Source organism: Castor canadensis, chromosome 9 (assembly GCF_047511655.1).
Source record: "Castor canadensis chromosome 9, mCasCan1.hap1v2, whole genome shotgun sequence".
Taxonomy (NCBI): domain Eukaryota; kingdom Metazoa; phylum Chordata; class Mammalia; order Rodentia; family Castoridae; genus Castor; species Castor canadensis.
In genome coordinates this window covers 90,261,753-90,285,321 of record NC_133394.1, presented here as the reverse complement: position 1 = coordinate 90,285,321, position 23,569 = coordinate 90,261,753, and the positions used below count along the sequence as shown (strand labels likewise).

At 39.9% G+C, this 23,569-nt stretch overlaps 1 protein-coding gene across 2 annotated transcripts in view; it reads left to right on the top strand.

Annotated features, from left to right (window-relative positions):
• The window catches only part of Fras1 (Fraser extracellular matrix complex subunit 1), a 424,489-nt gene that overhangs the window by 321,350 nt on the left and 79,570 nt on the right, over nucleotides 1-23,569 (top strand). For both annotated transcript variants that reach the window (XM_074041924.1, XM_074041925.1), the window contains 9 exons: nucleotides 4,606-4,754; nucleotides 4,931-5,093; nucleotides 7,132-7,267; nucleotides 11,023-11,213; nucleotides 12,180-12,333; nucleotides 13,500-13,763; nucleotides 16,296-16,484; nucleotides 17,888-18,007; nucleotides 18,623-18,802. In XM_074041924.1, the coding sequence (XP_073898025.1) occupies nucleotides 4,606-4,754; nucleotides 4,931-5,093; nucleotides 7,132-7,267; nucleotides 11,023-11,213; nucleotides 12,180-12,333; nucleotides 13,500-13,763; nucleotides 16,296-16,484; nucleotides 17,888-18,007; nucleotides 18,623-18,802 (1,546 nt within the window). The remainder of the gene's footprint in view (nucleotides 1-4,605; nucleotides 4,755-4,930; nucleotides 5,094-7,131; nucleotides 7,268-11,022; nucleotides 11,214-12,179; nucleotides 12,334-13,499; nucleotides 13,764-16,295; nucleotides 16,485-17,887; nucleotides 18,008-18,622; nucleotides 18,803-23,569) is intronic.

Below are 23,569 nucleotides of genomic sequence, written 5' to 3'. Positions count from 1 at the left end.
TCTAGCATGCTGAGAGTATAGCATTCTTAAAGGCTTAGCTAGTATTATAAAAATATTTTGTGCTTAGTGTTGAGAAGAATTTTGTAATTAGTGTCAATGTCAAAAAAGTTTGGAAAAAAAATTTCCCCAAGTGCTGAAGTTTGTAATAAGCATCCAGGAAGTTGGAAGATCCATCTGAAATGTAGCCATAAATGAGGCAGAGTATAAAGAGATAAGATCAGATGAGTCTGTTCTTAATTAGAGTATCTGTAAATGGAAGACAGTGATATGATGATGGGAGAGACAAAAGGCAAACATGGGATTTTCGTATGATTTGCTTCTTAATAGTTGTTTAATAGACACAGTTTGCTACATGCTGTAAGTAAACACATGGGGAGGATAGTATGGGTTTTGGAGTTGGAGTTGATTGGATTTAATTCAAGCTCTCTGCTTTCTAGCATAGTGACCCTTAGGAAGTTGTTTAAACACCCTAAGCCTCAGTTTCCTCATCTGGAATATGAGGAATACAAAATTAATCTTTAAAAACTCATAGCGTTTCTATGCACCAGACAACAATAAAATAAATCCAAATATACCATTTATAATAGTATTTCATATCATGTATCTCGGAACCAAATATTAAGAAGATGTGTAACTTCTAGAGAAAATTGATGCTGTGAATGACTATATGGAAAAATCCAAAATAATCTGTTGACAAAGTATTAGAAATAAAGGGAGAATTAATGAAGAGGCCGTATATAAGATCAACAAATAGCAATAGTATTGCTATCTATACACAAAAAAATCTGGTAAATGTAACTAAAAAAAAAAAAAAGACACCATTTAAAATAGCATTAAAAGGTCATGCCCCTTGAATGAAACCTAATAAAAACCAAGTGTATACTTTATATGCATGTATGAAAAGAGAAAAATGAAAACCATTAAATATGGTTAAAAAGACATTGTAGGGGGACAAGAAAAAACAATAGAGGGAGTGAATTCAGTCAAGGTACATTGTATGCACATATGGAAATATCACAATGAAACCCTTTGTAAAAATTGAGATATGCTGATAAAAAATAAATTTAAAAAACAGGGACACTTAACAGACATTTAAGAAGCACTAAATAATGAAGAGATATGCCATATTCATGGATAGAAACATCTCGTATCAAAAAGATATTAATTCTCCCACAAAATGTTCTTTCAGTTCAATTCAGTTCCAATCAAAAGCCCAATGCATAAGCTGATTCTGAAATGTATAAGAAAGAACAAAGGGTTAAAATTCTGAAAAAGGATCTTAAGTGCACAAGGAGTCTTGCCATACCACATATCACAGTTTACTATAAAGGTACAGTATTTATAACAGTATAGTACAGAACTACATTAAAAAGTCCAGAAACAGACCCCCACAAGGACCCTAATGTAAAACAGACTGTGAGCCAGACCAGTAGAGGCAGGAAAAGCTACTTATAGCACAGAGCTGCACAAAGCAATTATTCACATAGCCATAAAAGGAATCTGTACCGCACCACACACCCTACTTATAGAGTAACTCCAGACAGATGAAGTACTTAAATGTCATAAGTAAACTTTACAATTCTTTGTAGGCTATAGTGAATATTTTTATGATATTTGGAAAGGAAAAAAATTCTTACAATAGAAACAAAAAGTGCTAACTATAGAAGTTTGATAAATTGGACAATGTTAAAATTGTGTATATTCCTCAAAATGTACCATAAAGACAGAAAACATGCTAGTTATAAATTGGAAAAAGATAATTGCAACATGTATAGCCAAAAATGATAAAGAAAAAATGAATAACTCTGGCAAATCAAAAAGAAAAGATAATCCAATAAAAGAATGAGCAAGACACATAAGTAGGAATTCCCCGCAGAGGAAGAGGTGCTCACTTTTACCTGTTATAAGGGAAGTGTACTATGACCACATTCCATGTCATAGGAACTATCGGGGAGGGAGGGGATCCACGGGAGGTGCTTTGCCAGTGGGAAGTATAAACTGAAACAACCATTTTGGGAAAGAATTTGGCATTGTCTTGTGAGGATCAATCATCATTTTCCTTAACCATCCCATGCCCAGATTCCTCCCCAAGAAAGCTTTCACATGTATACTGAAGGATATGTGCGAGAATGTTCACAGCAGTACTATGTGTGGTAGCAAAAACACTGGAACGCCCATCAACAAGATAACAGATGTCTTGTGGTATACTTACTCTGTGGGATATTACAGAGCTTCAAGCAGATGAATTGTAGTGATGCACATCAGTATGGATGCCTTAGCAGTCTGAGTTAGAAAAGGGAAGGAAGAGGAGGGGAGAAGAGAGGAGGTAAAGGGAAGAGAAAGGAAGCCTCATGGGTTATAGTATAGCTCAGTGCTAGAGCACTTGGCCAGCAAGTGTGAGACCTGGGGTTCAGTCCCCAACACCAATAAATAAATAAATAAATAACCCCCCCTTAAAAAAAGCTGCAAAAAGAAACTTAAAAAGAAGAAAAGAAAAGGGGTCAGGCATGGTAGGGCATGCCTGTAATCTAAGCACTCAGGAGGCTGATCTAGAAGGATCATGAATTTGAGGCCAACTCAGGCTGCATAGTGAGGCTGTGTCTCAAAAGAAAAAGAAAAGAAAAAACAAATTCTGTGAGAGTAGAGTTTACTCAGTTTTTATGCTTCTTTCTCTCTCTTTTTTTTTTTTACTTACAGGGGTTTGAACTCAGGGCCTTGCATTTGCTAGGCAGCTTCTCTACCACTAGAGCCACAACCCTGACCCTGTGTTTTTTAAAAAGGAAAAAATAGATTTTATATACTTTATAGTAACATGTCAAACTGTATTAAGCAATTCAAGGAAATGAGAAGTGAGATTTGATATGACAAAAGGTCCAGGGGCAGGATGAAGGAGGAGCACGCGATTAGATATCAGTGTTTAGTCTCCTCATTCAATGGTGGGGTCATGATGACTAAATAAGAAGTAATTATTCATATTTAATATAGCTGTATATTGTATGTTTACATGTTAACGACTAATAAGAAGAAAATAAAATCATGAATTAATCCAAAAGGAATACAAAGCAGGAAAGTTATTTTTAAACTCAGAAGTCACTAGAAAATTGAAGTAGAGTTAAGATATGCCCAACAAGAAATAAGCATTTCTTTGCCAGATTTGCCAATGTGGAATTTAAAGTCTTCATTTTAATTAAGAGCCAGAAACACTGTCCTTATAGCTCATTTCCATCTCAGAAGATCATACCTTAAAACTCTCAGCAGTCTTTTAAAATTCTTTCTCAGAGAGAACTCACAGTATATTACTAGAAAGTAGTCCTTAGGAAGCCTATATATTGTATTTAATAACCCATGTGGAAAAAGAGAGAAACTTTAAAAGAGTATAAATTAGAGGAAAATTTCTGAAGTTTTGCAGCTTCGATAAATTTTAGTTCCCTTTCTTGCTAGTGTCAAGCGATGTGAGGGACTTCTGTGATCTTGCAATGAGGCTTAGAGTCACTACCTTTAAAGGACTCCTGGGTGGAAATGAGAGTGGGCTGAGAATGCTATCTGTGGCCCGCCAGGTGGCTGTGCACACAGTCCTGATCCCATCCCTCACCTAACTATACAACAGCATGAAAATTTACATTTGAAAGTAAAATTGACCATGCAACATTTATTTTCATTGTTGCTGTGATAAAATGGAGTGCCCCATTTTTCCTCTAGAAAGCAAATTACTCAGGGAAACGTTCCAAGAAGATGTTGCCTGCCTTCCAGATATTCCAAAAATACTCTTGTAAAAATAGGAAATTGCTCATTAAGATAGTCAGTCACATGGAGGGGGTGAATATAATGAAATACATCATATGTATGTATGTAATGAAACCCCTTGTTATGTGTAATTTAATACAATCCTATCAAAATAATTAGTTAAAAAAGATACTCAGCTATTGTCCAATTTTATTTCTCAATAAACAATACATAAGGAGAGGGAATGTTCTTTGTCAAGATTATGTGTCGTGCAGAGTGAAGATACATAGATTCAGAGATTCAGTCCTAATAGAATGAAATCGACAAGAGTTCTTAGATTACTTTGTTAATACAAAACTTTATCACGTTGAATATTGCTTAAAGTGAATCATTGGCTAATCTAAGTAACTTGCATTCTTTCTGTTTCACAGAATTTTGTCACTGTATAGTATGTAATATGTTCTAATGGAACTTTACTTGTTTCTAAAATACAAACCATTCTTAGGAACTCTAAAAGGAGCCTACATCTGTGTTTATACATCGATGACCACAGCTTGCCATGTTTTGTTCTTCACAACTTATTTCTATTAAAAACAAAACCTTCTGGCCTTTATGGGAAGATAGGGTGTCTCCCCTTTATCCCTCATACCTAACGTATGTTTCCCCTTTTTTAACTTGAGCTATTCTTAGCAGACGTTGTCCCAGTGGCATTTGAGGAAGAATAAATAGCAGGGTTTTCATGGAGTTGGAAATGGTGTTGCTTTATGGAAAAGGGAAAGACTTGCCATTAGCAGAGAAGGAAGCATCTGTAGTCTCTCAGCACTGGAAGTATTTATCCCTCCACATGTGCATTCATGCCCTGACTCATATTTGTCTGGTTAGGATGATTCTTCCCCTGACCCAGAGATCTGGATTCAGCTAAGTTCTCTGCCTGTGTATGGTGCTCTCTTAAGAACTTCGGGATCTGAGGTGGAGGAACTCTCGGTGCTTTCCAATTTCACGATGGAGGACATCAACAACAAAAACATTAGGTACATAACCATTTGGCATTATCTGATGGCATTTTAAAAAGTGCATTAAAATATTTAACTGGTTGTGACTCTTTCAAAGAATATATTTCTTCTTGCCTCATTTGTAAAGTAACAATCATCTTAACCCAGCATGTCAGAGTGGCTCATTCTTTTGATTCTTCTTTTGGTATTTATAGATACTCAGCACTCTTTGAGACAGAGGGTCATCTGGTTACTGATAGCTTCCACTTCTCTGTCTCTGATATGGACCACAACCGTCTGGACAATCAGATATTCACCATCACGATCACTCCTGTCGAGAATCCACCTCTGGTCATTGCTTTTGCTGACCTTATCACGGTAAAAAATCCTCAGATCAATAAACAGGGAGTGCTATAGAGAGCTGGAATCCTTGGTGATGTAAATAAAGGATTTCTGCCTAAATTGGCTGCCAAGTTCTTCCCCAAATTCTATCAAGATAGACGTGGTTTTCAATTGTGTGTTTTTTACAAAGTATGAAAATAATTATATGCAGATCATTATATCCATATTAGTTAGTCAAAAAATATTTATGTGCTGGACACTATGTTGGATATTTTCAGTATCAGTAGCAAAATAGAAGTAGAATATATCTTTGAGGAATTTATAATTTAATGTTAGTAGCAGCACAAACAAGGACAGTTCCCCCAAGTAAATCAAGCTAAGATTTATATACATAAATATATATACATAGTGAGAATGAGAAAACAAAATTGTATTAGTGATTCCATCTGAGTAAGCTGTGAGCTATGGAAGGTGAGAGAGATAAAGAAAATGTTAGAGAATGAAAAATATTGAAACAACCCATTTGTATATGAATCTAATATGATGTACAGTAAGCTGTTGAATATTAGGGAAGCATGGTGATGGTGAATGTATAAGTAGTAGGGGAGTTAATTTGATTAAAGCATTATATATACAAACCTGAAGTACCAAGGTAAATCCCCCTGAACTATCAATATACACGTAATAAAAAAAATGAAGGGCAGGAGAGAAAAATAATCTTTCTTGGGGTGGGAACCAGTGGGAGGGGGTGAACACAAGGAAAGGGGGAAGGAGGGTGTATATCATGGAAGTACTTTGTATCCATATATGGAAATAGAAGAATGAAACCTGTTGAAATTATTCTAAGGGGGGGGGGGAGAAGAGGGAGAATGATGGAGGAGGTAAACCCAACTAAGATATATTTTAAATACTTATGTAAATATCACAATGTGTCCCCCTGTTCAACTATTATATGCTAAGAAAATAAAAAAATATTAACAGATCCTTAGAGGAACGTGGACAATACTATGTGTCTTCACCACTAAAGTCACCCAAATATGAGTTCCAGTGTCAGTTCTGTTACTTAATAGCTGAGTAACCTTAGACCAAGTACTTAATATTTCCTAGCCTCAGTTTCCTCTTCATTAAAATATTACCATTCCTACTACATGAAGGATTTCCCTGTTGATTACTAAATTAGCATGGATCACATACCAGTACCTGGTGCCTGAAAGTTAATTTGTTTTCCTCTTTCCACCTTACATACATACCACGATCCCCAACGAGTTTTTCTGGTTTTATCGAGCAGCTAGGAATTGATAAATCTCTGAATTATTTCTAAATGGTTGTGATATTCCTCCATTTTTCCATTTCCACACTTGGGAATGCCACTTGGGCTGTCCCCATTCTTGGAATCCCACTTTGTAATTTATAGGTCAGCTACAGTTAGCCAAGAGTCGTTCAGAGTGAAATGGCTTCACCATTTCCAGCAGGTCAGCAAAAAACAGCAGGCTCAGTTTGCAGAGTTACCATGTAAAACAAGGCCCTAAAGGAAAAGGTTAGTTTGAGCAAATGCTTTAACTTATACTGATTTATTTTCTTTCTCCACATTAAGATAAGCATTAGATTTCAGATATGGTGAGCCCACACACAAGCTAAGGGAATAAATGGGACTCTTTTTCTTGATGGTAATGCCTATAGGACAGTCACCCTCAGGGGATGCGAGGCAGGGCTGGGTCTGTCATTCTCCAGCTGGGGACTGATGAATGTTGATGCCATAGGAAGGCAGCCATCCTATCACACAGCTGCACTGGGGTGGGGGATGGGAATGGATCAGAACTGCTTTATAACCAGATCCATCATTGAATGAAGTGTAACTTTGAAGGGAGACACGAAGTCATTGTGTCTGAGTGTATCTTTGAGAGGCGTTGAAAGATTGCCTGGCTTTTGCAGTCTGCACATTCCTCATCTCGTCTGTAGAGGATCTGCCTCCTCACAGAAGTGGAATTGGTGCTGGAAGGTCACCCTAGGCAGCACTGTTCAATTCAGCTCTTTTTTTATTGCTGTTATATGCAACCATTCTTTTCTTTCTTAGGTTGATGAGGGAGGGCGAGCCCCACTCTCATTTCACCATTTCTTTGCAACTGATGATCACGACAACCTACAGGGAAATGCCATCATTAAACTAAGTGTTCTGCCCAAATACGGCTGCATTGAGAACACAGGAACAGGTAACAGTAGTAGCTTTGCTGTAGAATTTTTCAGGATCTGGAAAGAAAGGAGGATGGAAGGAGGGCTTGTATTCTAATGAGACCTGAAGATGGAGAATTAAAGAGGAATGAAACCACTTCAAACACTTGGAAGAAATGTTTCACCCACTTAACAGAAATTTACCAATCATTTTCTATGTGCCATGCACTTTTTTAAAGCACCAGGGATGCATCAGCAAACAAAACAGACAAAACCCCTACCTTGATAGTGCTTTAGATCCTAGAAGAAGAAGACAGATTAGGAAAGTGGGAAAGGTGATAGAAGGTAAATAAATGCTATGGAAAAAAATTAGAGCAGGGTAAAGGGATTCAGAATGCCAGCAATAGGGGTGAGGGGCTTATGGATTACATTTAGAATTGAGTGTCAAGGCTATAAAAATTCCTGTCCTCCTATTATGAGGCAGTTTCAGTTCAGCTGAACCATAGCTTGTGTCTCAGCCCCTTCTATGCACATGACATGAATTGAAACGCATACTGTCTATCTGTAACACCTTCTTCAGCATCCCTCCCCCTCCACCATCTTCCCTGGACCCACTGATGGTTACCACAGAGAAGGAGAGTCGAAAAGGCATGTACTGTCCGCGGGCCGCATGAGACCTGCTGTGACTGGCAGCTGAGACAGCTCATGGCAAGTAACTGTGCTGCTGTCTCTGCAGTGAGATTTCTGAGTGCCAGGGTTTGGTCCTAATTAGCATGCAGCAGCTCCCACAGAGAGAATACTGACTGCAGGTGTCTGTGGCCAGCATGGTGCCTGGGATTTGAGCCTGGTGAGTGAAAACTCATTTAGAGTGGTCATGTTTTCCTATCAAGTCTTGGGTCTTTTCCTTATCTTGCCTTTCAGTGCATGCATTCAGATTTGTTTATTGCCAAATCAAGTTTGTTTAACAAATGCTTGTGCTAGGTACAATGGATGTAAAGATGGATAACACAGACCCTACCTTGAGTGGGAGACAGGCAAGAAGATAGATAAATTATAATAAATTACAAATGCCAGGACAGGAAAAGGAGCAAAGCACTGAAAGAGTACATAAAACAAAGCAATAGCTTTTGTTTGGGATGGCAGTAAAGTCTGAGGCCCTGGAACTTACAGGGTTAGAGTGAGTAACTGTGGGCATAAGGAAAATGGCCTTCTTTGCAGAAGTAAGAGCATGGACAAGGTAGGAAATCATGAAAGGCTGTTTACCACCCTCCCCCCACACACACACCCTGCCTTCTCTTCTCTCCATGTGGTTTCCTTCTTATGAAGTCTTTGCAGCAGGGCATTGCATCTACCTGGAACACATGAAGAAGCATAGATACTCCATGTATGGGAGTAGCTCACTGGCACAGAAGTCAAAATTCTGGTGGTTCTCAAACTTTAGTGTGCATAAGACTCACTTGTGAAAACAAAGTCTCCTGGAAAACAGCACCAGGAGGTTGGTGGAGCCTATGAATTTGCCTTTTTTTGCCAGCTCACAGGTGACACTATAGCTGCTGGTCCAAGGACCAGTTAGCAAATTGCTGCTCTATGATAACATGGGTATGGACCTGAAAGTAAGGAAAAGAGGAGCAAAATAACTGTTCCAGGTTACATCAGTTAACAGCCTGCCCTATGATCCATGGAAGAAGTCCTTTTGCCTTTGTTTGTCTTTTGGATGAAACAAGACACCTAGATTCAGAACCCAGCTGATCAGAACATCTTAAAAAAAAAGAAAGAAGTGGCTCTTACTTCTTACCAACAAGAAGGGAAGAAGCAGAATGATTATAGTATAAGCTCTGAAATCTAATGGCATGGAATCTGATTCACTTAGGTCTTGCACAAACATGGCAGGACCCCCCTTGGCAACATCTGAAGGCATCCCTGTGCTCCAGTGCAGGTACTCGTAATGTCAGCTTGCAAGCACCACGAACTACTTAATTTGCACATAGTGCATTCTGTTTAGGAAGACAGAGAAGAGCATTAATTAGAATGATTTATGTCAAAAAATAGAAAGTACACTTCTAAAACTTGGGAAGATTGGTGCCTAAAGTTTCAATGGCATAGTCACTTGTTGATTAGCTCATTCTTCAATGACTTCAAATAAGGCATTATAATTGCTACATGGCCTTTTGATTAAGATCAAGTGTGAAATAGGGCATTATATCTGCATGTATTTTTAGACATTTATTTAGGCTGTTTGTGACCCATAGCAATGCCACATTTTCCTATTCCTAGTGACCAATGGAAGGACAAATAAAAATTCAAATTTTAGCAGTTCCTTCTGGAAACCCTGAACTGCATGTCATAGGGTCAGTGGCCACCCCAACTTCTCTATGCTATGTCAACAAAATTCATGTCATTGAAGGACAAAAAAATTATCTTGAGCTCTTCTTTTAAACAAAAATTTTGAAAAAACTCATCTTTCTGTTAGGATGCCAACAAATTTGGCACTGTGTATAATTCAGAGAGATAATGGCCTTTTTATTTATGAGCTTTTGCAAAGGCTCATGGAGAGGAGAAGATGCTTTCACATCTGCCAGCTATACTTTTCTTTGTTGATATATATCCAAGAAATGGTTGAAGATACAAGGGTTTCTTTTTTCTCCTCTCTAGAAGAAAATTGTGGTGATAATTTAAAATAAGTCAATTAGAAGGACTCCAGTTAGAATCAAGTAAAATATAAGGCATTCATCAATTAGACATCGCTTACTCTTCCCCTTGGCCTTTTGCAGTGTTTGGAGTAGGGATCAGAGGAGTAAGCTGGAGGCAGCACTTTGTCTAGAGCTCTGAATGGCACCTGTGTTAGTCAACTTTCCCTTACTAATAGAGCAGACACCTGAGTGAAAAATGAACTTAATTGGGACACAAGGTTTATTTTGGCTCAAGGCTTCTGAAATTTCAGTCAGTGGTCATCCCCCTTGCTTTTGGGTCTGTGTTGAGGCAGCACATCATGGCTGGGAGTGTGTGGTGGGACAAAGCTGCTCACCTAATAATGAAGATGCAATAGAGAGAAAGGAAGGGGCTGAGGTCCAAATATCCCCTTCAAGGGCCCTCCCCCAATAGTGCCATGGCTGGGGACCAAGCCATTGACACCTGGACTTTTGGAGAACACTCACCCAAACTATGGCAGCTCCTGAGCTCTGAATGGGACCTGAGCATCTTAGTGCCTGAATTGTACCTGAGTGTCATGGCGTCTGAGTGGTTCCTGGACATCACAGAATCCCTTGTGTCCTATCCTGTGGTTTGAGTTCTCACTCATGCACAGATTTCACTAAGAAACTGGGAGGTCAAATTAAAACATGCTGGAAGAGAGGTGTCTTAGATAAAAAGCTTTATAGTTAACCTTTTCTTTTGTGGAGAAAGTGTTGCTCTTGCAGGATATAACAGATAGAATGGTTTTGAAACTGGCTAGTTTTCAGTAGAAACTTGGCTATTGTTATTACTCCAAGATTTATGTCATAAACAATTTCTAACTAAACAACCACTGATTCTATGCTGTAGAAAATAAAACACTCTCATTTGATTACCTGTAGAAATAGCAGGGCAGGTATATCCGTTTATAGATGAGAAGTGGTCTTAAGAAACCGAGATCCAACTCTAAATCTTCCAGTTCCTGGTCTTGTGCTTTTCTCTCTCCAAGTTTTCTCCTCAAGCATATTTCCATCTGGTGTTGAAAATAATGGCTTCTTTTCTAGTTCATCCTAGTGAGCAGAAACTGATGAATCAAGGTCAAAGTCCTCTCTCAATGTTTACTCAGGTGATCGCTTTGGCCCTGGAAATACCAGTGAACTAGAAGCCTCATTCCCTATTCAAGATGTCCTGGAAAACTACATTTACTACTTCCAGAGTGTACATGAAAGCATTGAGCCAACCCATGATATTTTTAGTTTTTATGTGAGTGATGGAGCCAGTCGTTCAGAAATTCACAGCATCAATATCACCATTGAGGTAAAGACTTTGGAAGGTGGAAAAATTGATCCTTTGACCACAAAATATCCCACCATTAGAGAGTTTTCTTTATATGGACTCAAAAGCAAAGACTGGATTTGACCTTTAATTTTATAACATAACTCTGACCTTCAGGACACTTGTAGAATTAAAGTTGGCATTTGGGGAAGGTCGGAGTTGGAAATCTGTATTTCCAGATCAGGATAAAATGTATTTGCTCTTTGTGAAAACCGTTTATGAGAATCAATCAGAGAAAACTTGCCATTTAGAAGAAGCCTATTTAGATGAAAACTGGCATATGCCGATTTCTCTGAAATTATCTTATGTGGTTCTACATGTATTCTTGGCTTTTCTTATGTTTTGAATGCATGTATTCATTTAATTGTAGCATCAAAGAAAACATGGTACTTAATCCTGTATTTTCATTTGAGCAATTAGTCTTGCTCTAGAATGAGAGAGAGAGAGAAAATAAATCTCTCAACAGAATACCTTCTGCTCTGGGAAAATAGCATGCATAGAACCTTCAGCAGTCTTAGAGGACAGTGGTGGAGAGGGACTGGGAGGCAACTTTAGAAACCCATGCTTTCCAATATGATGACATTCCACAGATAGTAGGATAGCTCAGGGTTTTCTAAGATGGTTCTGAGTTCAAATGGTGTGCCCTTTGATTCCCAAAATGTCTGTATTTGGGAGTCTGGAAAATACAGTCACTGTACCTATGAATATAGCTGAGAAAATATTTGTAAAATGCCCATCAGCTTCTTTTCAAAAGCACATTTTGTTTGTGTGACTTCTCTTTTGTTTGCCTTTTCAAATTAACTGTTTTGATTAGTAAGTGAAGGTGGTAACACAATAATTGCTGTTTTGATAGTGAAAATTGTGGTAACAATAACACATTCTCTGAATAATGTGCTTTTTCTTCTTAAACCAATGTCTGTGAGAACAAATATTTTATGCTTTAATCAGAGGAAGAACGATGAGCCTCCCAGGATGACTTTGTGGCCCCTTCGAGTGCAGCTGAGATCAGGAGTGGCAATAAGCAATTCTTCTTTGAGCCTACAAGATCTGGACACCCCGGATAATGAGCTGATTTTTGTATTGACAAAAAAGCCTGACCACGGTAGGACACAAGCTGCTGTGGAAACTTCTTAATTGAGGTGCCTGATGGGTTATTAGAACAAGCACATAGATTTCAGGTGGTTATTCCTTTGCCTTTCCTATGTATAGTCTATTCTTTGCATCAAAGTATAATCAAATTCACAGCTAGCTAATATTCTTTGAGATTGCAGTAGATACTGACGTCTAAAAAGCCCGAATCCTAGGTAATTGGTATCTCTGAAATTTCATTTTAGCTGTTTTCTTATATTCTTACGTAACCTCAAGTAAAACAGGTTACTGCATTTTCATAGCCTCTGTTCAGAGTAGGTGTCATTGTTTGATAGTCCCAGGCCACCTCATGCATCTGCGTAGCATAAGCTTGTTCCTCGTACAGCAAGAACATTTTTTTTTTCAGATTTAAACCAGATATAGATCCGTGGGATCTTCTAACCTTTCTTTTCTAAGTACCATCCCCTTGGTATTACCTCAAGCGCTGGAGTCCATGTGGTGTGTCTCAATCAATCATAACACATATTGGACTTTCAGAGGTGAAATTGTTGCTTTTGATGAAGGGTTAATAGAAGAGACTGCTGGTCACTGCATTTTATTTTGCCCTCACTCACTTTCACATTCTTTTTATTGGTATATATTAAATTCTTCATATAAGGCATTTCCATATATGCATATAATGTACTTGAATCATATTCACACTTTCATATTCATTAATGAAGTACTTTAAATGGAATATTACATGGCCCTTGATACAGAAAAATTCACCTCAATACAAACATGCTTAGTGTCTTTCTGAATTTAAAACAAATTCTATCTCTCACTCCATAAGAAAAAAGGTTGTAAGTGAAGAGCACTATTTTGTCTTTGTAGAAGGAAAAATAAGGTCTAGATAATGAAGTGTTTGAATTCATGAAGGGAGATATGATTGCTAAGTCACTATATTGCCCCATCCATCTGTGTCTCCATAAGAGATCTTTAACCAGAAAGAATGGGACTTTCGTCTTCTTCATTTATACATGAGGTCACAGAGAAGCACCTGTACTTACACAAAATGCTAATTTGTTGGTACTTGACATTCTACCCAACCTCATATGAATTGGCAAGATCAGACCAAGTGTGGATGCCATATATATTCTACCATTATTTCCTTGACATTCTTTACTCTTCTTTCCTCAGGTCATTTACTCCGGAGACTTACTGCTTCTGAACCTCTGGAGAATGGGACAGTTTTAGGCCAGGGTTCCTCCTTCACCTACCAGGATATCCTGGCCGGACTGGTGGGGTATGTGCCTGGTGACCCTAGCATAGCAGTGGATGAGTTCCAGTTTTCTCTCACTGATGGCCTTCATGTGGACACAGGAAGGATGGAGATCTACATAGAACTGCCTACAAGTGACATTCCCCATGTGGTTGTGAACCGAGGCCTGCAACTCTCAGCAGGTGTGTTATTCAGAATCTTTGTGGCTGCAAGAAATACCTGAGAAAAATAACTTCAAAGGAGGAAAGAGTTATTTTGGCTCATAGTTTCAGAGGTTTCATTCCGTAGTAGGTTGGCTTTGTGTTTCTGGGTTGTGGTAAGGTAGAAAGCATCATGGTAGAGAGGGTGTGATGGAGTGGAGCTATTCACCTACTGAAGGCAGAAAGCAGAGAGAGACAGCCAGGAAGGGGTCAGAGCAAGATACAGCCCCCAAGGACACACCCCCCCAGTGACCAACTTCCTCCAGCTAGCCCCACCTCCTAAAGTTTCCAGCACCTCCCAAAATAGCACCACCAACAACACTTGAGCCTGTGGGGACGTTTCATATTCAACCCATCATATCCAGTACAACAGGAGTAGAGGGGAATGGCTGGCTGTCTTCTATCTTTATTTATTCTATGGCAGTGTACAGTACCTCATTTCATGTTTGTGCTGGACATGGTTCTTAAACTACCTATTCAATACTTGAGGAGACTGAAATTTGAAGAACTGTTGTCTTAGGGCCACCAAGAGTTGTGAGTAACAAATGTGAGCCACTGACGACACTCTTTGGACATACAGTGGTCTGTGAATTTGAGGAAAGTTTGTGAAGAGTCAATGGTATTTTCAGGGTCCTCAAAAGTCTTAATTTAGCCAACTACTCCTGGACCCAGGTTTCTTGGAGCAATGCTTTTGCTCAACCAACCCCATGGAAACTAACAATCAAAGAAATCTACCAGAATTTTCCAGGTGCTTAGTTTAAAAAAAAAATGGAGGGGTATTGGGAGGCTATCATACATTAAAAGATTATGCAAATAATTTAGAATTAATTCATATGGGACTCTAGCATCTAACTTACACAATTTTGCCATGTTTTAGCAACATTGAAGGAACTATGACAAGTGCTAGTCTTGGACTCACTTTGCAATGGGGAGTTGCTTACTCAGGGGGTAGGCCTTTTGCCCAGGATGTCTACCTTTCACTAGGATTCTTACGTTTATCTAGTCTTAGTTTTACATGTATTTTGTATTAAAAAAAATCATGGTAGAATAGTATTTGAGAATTCCCAAAGGTTCTATGTATCAGAGAAATTGACTTTACCTTGCTTACAAGCTAATAAGCTAGCCTGGTACTGTTTCGTGGATTGTGCTAGAAGACACAGTGATTCATCCACCAGAGTCAAAGTACTTCATAACTTAGCTCACAGCACAGCAAGAAGCATGGCATCAGGAAGTTTGCATCGGTTTCCAATGGGGGCCCTGTAGAGGGACCACATGGATGCCTTCCCAGGCAATGGATGTGTGACAGAAGAGGAACATTGATCGTGGAGAACCTTCCATATTATAGCAAGCACCAAGCAAGTCTGATCTTTGTCCCAAAGGAAGACATTACCTCATCCCTCAAGTTGAATTGCCTGGATAAAGAACTGTCAGGGCCATGTACAATAGACTCTTGGTATCTGCAGGTATCTGGTTTCAAGTAGACTGCCACTAAAGAAGAACCATACAAGATCAAGAAGCATAGAGTTCAGTGCTGTACTGTGAATGTGTTTTTCCCATAACCTGGCCCAATTTCTGTTAAAGACTTGCTGCCTTTCAAGAGATCTCAAATTTTTGCTTCATCACTTAAATGAAGCACATTAACTTTTATTTAACTTTTATCTTGCTTTTGAGGCACCACTTGCTTTTTGGGAAGCAGATTTTCACAAAATTAAGGACAAACTACCACTCAGCAGATCACACAACAACTTAAACACAACAGAAGATAATGTGTGGCTAAGAGCTTCTCCATACCAACTTCTGTGTAATGAATGCATGAGAATTTAAATGTTTTGCTTATTCTTGACTGTACTTGGTTGAAATCCTATTATGTAATATATCTGTGAGTAAGGCAGGCTTACTGTATTCTTGACACTGCTCAAAAAGAACATGCAGGAACACCAGGATGCATAACACATGAATGATGAGGATCTGGTTTACTGCAGTTTACTATTTGAAATGTGAGAAAATGGCTGGTGGGAAAGAGGAGAGGTGCTTCTGGTGGTGGGTGCTTTGCCTCTGTCCCTAGCACCTGTGAGCAGCTGTCCTCTGTCTTGAGAAACACTGATTTTAACTGTTTGATCCGAGATGGCAGTGAGGTATGTTTATGAGTTTATGTAAAGCTGGTTTTTCTGATTTAGTGATCCTCAAGACAGCAAATAAACTAAATCAAAGCAAATTTCTCAAATCATAGATCTAGGAGTTATTTGCATCATAGTACTAGGAGTTATTCCCAGGCCCTGATAGGCCCCTGGGTGGAATGAGCATTAAGAGGAGAATAAAAATGGCTAAGAAGAGAAAAGGAACTCAGATGTAGAGAAACTAAAATGTATCCAGCTGGAAACTGAGAAAAACTAGTGCCTAGTACTTAGGCCCAAGTAATGTGTGATCATTTATTTTCTGGTCTCCTAAAGTCATTTACCATCCAGTTTGAAGGAAACAGTGGGGAGTGACATTCTCTCTCCCATTCTTCTCCAGGGTCTGTTTCACGCATCACAGAACAGCACTTGAAAGTGACAGACACTAACTCCAATGACCATCAGGTTGTGTACATCATGACGGAAGATCCTGGCATAGGGCGCCTGCAGATGGTGAAACATGACAACCTGGAGCAAATCTCTGTTAAAGGCCCCATCCGAACTTTCACCCAGGCAGACATTAGCCAAGGTCAGCCAGTTCTCTCTGCCTGCCCAGGCTTTTGTGGGATTCTTTCTGCAGTAGTACAGTGGGAGATAAATGCCTAGTAGTTTATGGCAGGAAACTGTGTAGTCTTTGTTTTGAATAAGAGCTGAGTTATATCTTCATATTTTTTCTCCTTGTCTCACTTTTCTTCTTGTTAAAAAAAGTAAAAACTTTCTTGGCAAAATGTATGCATGTCTTGACATAGCATTGATGAAATTTGAGGTAATTATGGAGGGAAAAAGTCATTTTGACTTGCTACAATGCTAAAAAGTGTGTGTGAGAGAGTTAAAGTTAAAAGAAGTGAATTGGCATGGATTAAGGTAAAAATTATGTCTTCCTTAGGTGAGAATTTATATCTCTTTCCAGTTCCCCAAAGAGCACAAGTTAATGAAGTAAGCAAAATGGAAGGGCATAAGTTGGAACTGCCTGGGGAAAATTACCTGGCTCATCCTTCCTTCCGGAAATGCTGATGTAAAGTGAAAGCATAAATGTTAAGTGCTATGTAGTTACTGTACAGTGCTTTCAGGGATAGAAAAGAAAAAAAAGTTACATATTGGGGGAAAAAAGAGTCCAATGTCATGTGATGATGTGCAATTCCTTTAAGAAGTAGAAATATACCCTGAGGAGCATCGAACAGATCCAGTCCATGTGCTAACACCTAAAATTGGCAGCTCTGAATTCTGATTGGCTCTGTGTATGTGTCCATCAAGTGGGTGGAACAGACAGAGAAAATGGTAGTTTTTTAATTATCCCATGCTTCAGTGGCTCCTTGTAAGAAATGAGGCCAGGCAGCTCTTCCCAAAGGTTTGGTCTCGTTTCCATTGATAGGTAGATGTAAATGATTCTGTGGGTTAACACCAGTGTCATGGGTTGTGCCTCTTCCTTTGGGTCCTTTTGACTTCTGGTGGAGTTTACTTGCTTTCCTGATGCTCCTTGAATTGGGCAATGAGTGAAGATTTGCAAGAGAATGTGGGCCGCAGCTCTGCATCCTCTTGCCTTGTGATAGGGCTACATCGCAGGGCCACTCCCCGTGATGTGGGTGTGGTTGGTGCACATTTTACACATGGGTGATTTCACGGACCTAGTTATTCATGAACTCACCCTAGAAGCTGAGCTAGAGCCTTCAAAAAGACAGCCTCAAACATAAGAAATGTCTCTTGGAGTCAATTTGTTATGAGGAGGTCTTTGAGAATGAGAAGTTAATGGTGGGGGAGGACTGGGAGGAAATGAAAAGTTTAGATTAAAATGTCAAAAGGGATATCAAGGTGAGGAAGGTATAAATTATTTCATTGGTGTGAATACCAATTGAAGTCCTGACTCTTCAGAAGTGAGGGCAGAAAGCACTAACAGCAAATCTTGATGTCTTTTATTTTTTCCCCTTTTTATAGGGCAGGTAGAATATAGTCATCAAACAGGAGAACCTGGCGGAAGCTTTGCTTTCAAATTTGATGTGGTTGATGGAGAAGGCCACCGATTGGTTGACCAGTCATTTTCCATCAGTGTTTTAGGTAAGAGGGCATCAAGTTTTCTGATATAAAAACTTTTTAGCAGCTGGGTGCTAGTGGTGCACACCTTTAATCCTAGCTACTTGAGAGGCTGAGGTCTGGAGAATTATAGTTTGAAGCCAACCTGGGCAAAAAGTCTGTGAGACCCCCATCTCAATGGAAAAAAAGCGGTACCATGTGTCTGCCATCCCGGTGATGGTGTAAAGCGCAAATAGGAAGATCATGGTCCAGGCGACAGGGCAAAAGTGAGATCCTTGTTTCCAAAAATAACCAGAGCAGCAAGGGCTGGAGGCGTGGCCCAGGCAGTAAAGCACTGCCTAGCAAGTGTGAAGCCCTAAGTTCAAATCCCAACGCCAACAAAAACAAAAAGCAAAACAAAACTACTTTATGAATTATGAAATTATGCTTTTTCCAATTAAGTAGTTGCCTTGATGCTTAAGCCCTCCCTTAAAAAATTGAAAATCATACCTCTCTGTTGCACAGCCCTGACCCTGTGTTGGGATCTCTGAGGGACAGGCTTGAAGATTGCTCTGATCTGACCTCTGGGCATGAGGCCTAGAATTAACGAAAGAAGACTGAAAAGATTCCATTTCAAATAACTATTTCTTATATTTTCAGAAGACAAATCCCCACCGGTCATTATTACCAATAAAGGGCTGATCTTGGATGAAAACTCAGTGAAGAAAATCACCACGATGCAGCTTTCAGCCACTGACCAGGATAGCCAGCCTACAGAACTGATCTACAGGATCACCACGCAGCCCCAGCTGGGCCACCTGGAGCATGCAGCATCACCAGGTATCTGTCCTGTCCTGCTTTATCCACCCCAAAACTGGGACTCAGAAAGTGCCAGGGACAGTTACATCACGTGGACCGGTACTCCTAGAGTTTACCTTAGTTGGTATTTATTTTCTGCTTCACTTATTTTGACAACTGTGTACTGTATATTATACTTAGCATACAGTGGAGATTCAATAATCACTTCATGAAATTGAATAAAATATTATGGTTGGGTTTGGGGTATAGCTCAGTGGTGGGCACGTGCTTGACATTAACAGAGCCCTGAGTTTGATCCCCAGTACCACAAAAAAATAATTATCATTTTACGTATGCAATCTAACCTCCATAACTAGATAGTCAATTCCTTTAGCGCAAACACTGCACTCTGTTCTTCTGCACCCCCCATGGGCTCATGTCACAGGATGATGCTTGGTGGTTAAAAATTCAGTTTGAGGTTAGGGGTGTAGCTCACTGGTACAGTGCATGCTTAGCCCTGTACTTGGACCTCCACCACCAAAAAAATTACATTCAACAAACAGTAAGAATGCATACAAGCAAGGTTCTAGTTTAGCTGCTGCCCAGGAAACAAAGATGAATAAGATACAATCCCAGCCCTCCAGTGTTCTCTGTCAGATATGATACCAACCTCTACAGATAACTATAACTCAGGAAGACTCTGGCAGTATTTAAACATGGCATCATGGGAGTTCAAAAATAGAAGAGTCTACATTGAGTAAATATGCCCGTGGGAGATAAGAGTTTGGACAGACAGGATTTGGATTATTTTCAGAGATGGAAAAAGCATGGAATACCTAGGAGTAAATTTAACAAAGGATGTGAATGACCTCCACAAGGAGAACTACAAACCCCTGAAGAAAGAGACTGAGGAAGACTACAGAAGGTGGAGAGATCTCCCATGCTCATAGATCAGTAGAATCAACATAGTAAAAATGGCTATACTACCAAAAGCAATCTACATGTTTAATGCAATTCCCATCAAAATCCCAATGACATTCATCACAGAGATTGAAAAATCTACCCTAAAGTTCATTTGGAAACACAAGAGACCATGAATAGCCAAGGCAATACTCAGCAAAAAGAGCAATGCTGGAGGCATCACAATACCCGACTTCAAACTATATTACAAAGCAATAGCAATAAAAACAGCATGGTACTGGCACAAAAACAGACATGAAGACCAGTGGAACAGAATAGAGGACCCAGATATGAATCCACACAACTATACCCACCTTATTTTTGACAAAGGTGCCAAAAATATACGATGGAGAAAAGACGGCCTCTTCAACAAATATTGCTGGGAAAAGTGGTTATCCATCTGCAAGAAACTGAAACTACATCCATGTTTATCACCCTGTACTAGTATCAACTCAAAGTGGCTCAAGGACCCTAATATCAGACCTAAAACTTTGAAGTTAGTACAGGAAGGGGCAGGAAACACTCTGGAAGTAATAGGTATAGGCAAGGACTTCTTCAATAGAACCCCAGCAGCCCAGCAACTAAGAGAAAGAGTGAGCAAATGGGACTTCATAAAATTAAAAAGCTTGTGCACAACAAAAGAATGGTCTCTAAACTGAAGAGACCACCCACAGAGTGGTAGAAAATATTTGCCAGCTACACATCAGACAAAGGACTGATAGCTAGAATATACAGGGAACTTAAGAAACTAAACTCTCCCAAAATCAATGAACCAATAAAGAAATGGGCAAGTGAACTAAACAGAACTTTCTCAAAAGAAGAAATTCAAATGGCCAAAAACCACATGAAAAAATGCTCACCATCTCTAGCCATAAAGGAAATGCAAATTAAAACCACACTAAGATTCCACCTCACCCCTGTTAGAATAGCCATCATTAGCAACACCACTAACAACAGGTGTTGGCGATGATGTGGGGAAAAAGGAACCCTTGTACACTGCTGGTGGGAATGCAAGCTAGTGCAACCACTCTGGAAAAAAATTTGGAGGCTTCTTAAAAATCTAAACATAGATCTGTCAGATGATCCAGCAATCCCACTCCTGGGGATATACCCAAAGGAATGCGACTCAGGTTATTCCAGCACACCCATGTTTATTGCACACTATTCACAATAGCCAAGTTATGGAAACAACCAAGATGCCCCACTACTCACGAGTGGATCAAGAAAATGTAGTATTTATACACAATGGAGTTTTATTCAGCCACGAAGAAGAATGAAATCTTATCATTTGCAAGTAAATGGATGGAACTGGAGAACATCATTCTGAGCGAAGTTAGCCAGGCTCAGAAGACCAAAAATCGTATGTTCTCCCTCATATGCGGTCTTTAGATCTAGGGCAAATGCAGCAATGTGGTTGGACTTGGATAACATGACAAGGGGAGAGCACATACGGGAAATATAAGAATAGGTAGAAAACCCAAAACATGAAAGTGTTTGATGTCCCCACTCCAGAGGAACTAATACAGAAACCTTAAAGGGACAGAGGTTAACATGGGAAGGGGATCAGGAACCAGTGTAAAGATCAGTTAGAGATGAATCAACCTTGATTGTAACACATTTGTACACGAAAGCAATGCTAGGAATCTCTGTATAGCTATCCTTAACTCAACTAGCAAAAACGCTTTGTCTTTCTTATTATGCTTATGTCTTCTCTTCAACAAAATTGGAGATAAGGGCAGAACAGGTTCTGCCTGGAAGTGGGGGGCGGAGCGTGGGGAGAAATGACCCAAACAATGTATGCACATGTGAATAAATGAATTTAAAGAAAAAAGAGTACCCCCCCCCAAAAAAAAGAAAAAGCATGGAGGCACATTCTAAAAACAATGAGTGGACCAGATGAGGTAAAGTGTACATTCTGAACAGCACAGGAGGCAGGACTCATGGGTAGATTGAGCTTTTGTGAAAGGTCATCAAAGCTGGAATAAGTCATCTCTATTTAATTCAATAAACAATAGGGAGTCACTGCAGAAGTTTGAACAGAGAAGTGAAGTTCATCAGCCAGTGTTCAACAGGATGAAGTGGAAGAAAGAAAAAGGAGGCCATGACGATGGTTAGTTTCTACTTAGCCAGGGACAAGGTAGTGAGGCTGCACCTGACAGGACTGTAGTGAGAACAGTAAGGTGAGAATAATGAGAGATAATATCTGCTAAGTATTCAGTAAGTAAATATTCAGTCCACATTTGTTGGTTTAAGGAAGGAGAAAAGAAAGGAAGGAATTTCAGGGGAGAGCCTGTAGACTTTAGCAGCTGAATAGGAGGGGCAAGAGATGCTCCCTGAAAAAACAATTTAAGGTAGAGTTATCTTTATTTCTTAGAACACAGAGGCAGTGACAGCTTGCTGGAGATCTAGATCTTCATTGGTTTTCTTCAGATTTTAAGTTACAGATTCTTCATTCAGTCAGGGAAGTCGCAAATCAGGGGATGTCCTTGTCTTTACAGTACTCACGTTCCCATGCAGGGAATCAGACAATAAACAGACAAGCAAACAAATCTGTGTCGGGTGGTGATGGGCACTGGGGGCAGCATAAGGGTATTCCCCAGTGCCCAGGGAGGACGGGGAGGGTGAAGTCCTCCCTAACATTTAGATGACATTTGAGTAGAGATGTGAAGAAGGGGAGGGAACAGCTACACTGGTGAAGAAGGAAAGAACATTCCAGACAGCAGAGTCAGCAAGTGTCCACATCCTGAGGCGAATCAGCAAGGCAATCATGGTCAAGATAAAGCAAGAGGCCAGTGTGGCTGTTGCTGGTGAATGAGGGAGAGTGTAGTGAGACATGAGCTTAGGAAAGTGGAGTATGATCCAGGAGGAAGTGAGGGTGACGGTGGGACAGGGGTTTACTTACATGGCAAGAAGGCCAGGAGAGAGATGGACAGATTGGCTAAGATCCCCAATGTAAATTAAAGCAGGTCTCTTTCTCTTTTGTCTCAAAATTCCTTGGGGAAATATGCAGATCAGCACCCCTAAGACCTTGGCTGCATGAGATATTTGATAACTAATTCATGAGCTAATTGCTTCTGCCAGAATGCTGTCAGGTTGCTGATTGTATCTCTCCAAAGATGAAAGGGCAGACTCTTGGCTGTTGTGTTAGGCACCGCAAGCGCCCTGCACAGAGCTTTCAAAAGCCCTGACCTTCATACAGGGCACTGCCAGTTGCCACCTGCTGGTCAGACACAGCCCTTGTTCTCTTCTGCCCCCAGAGATTAAGAGCCTGTGAGGGACTCCAAATTTGCCTTTTCTTTTTCACAACTCTCAGACTTCATTGCACTTAAAATATGGCTGCCAAGACCAAACCAACTCTGCTTAGGAAGAGACCGCTAGATCACACGCTTCCCTTTTCTAGGACAGACCCTCCAAAGATGGAAGGATGCTCTGTTTCTCTGCACTTGCCCAACAGGCTTAGCTTCCTGATCCATGTTGTTCCCTAACCCCAACAGCTTTTCTTTTCTTTTTTTGGTAAGACTGGAGTTTGAACTCAGGGCTTTGTGCTTGTAAAGCAGGCACTCTACAGTCTGAGTCACACCTCCAGTCCATTTTTCTCTGGGTTTTTTTTTTCGAGATGGGGTCTCACAAACTGTTTTCCTGGGCTGGCCTCAAATTACCATCCTCCTGATCTTTTCATCCCAAATAACTAGGATTATAGGGGAGAGCCACCAGCGCCCAGCTCATGCCAGTCCTTCTTAATCCCACTCTTTTTCTAAGTAGAGTAGATCTGAGAATCCAGCCCTCTCCTCTTTATGCTTGGGGTCTCCTCCCCATTGCCAAAAGGCCAGGTCTTCCCTGCAGCTCCCT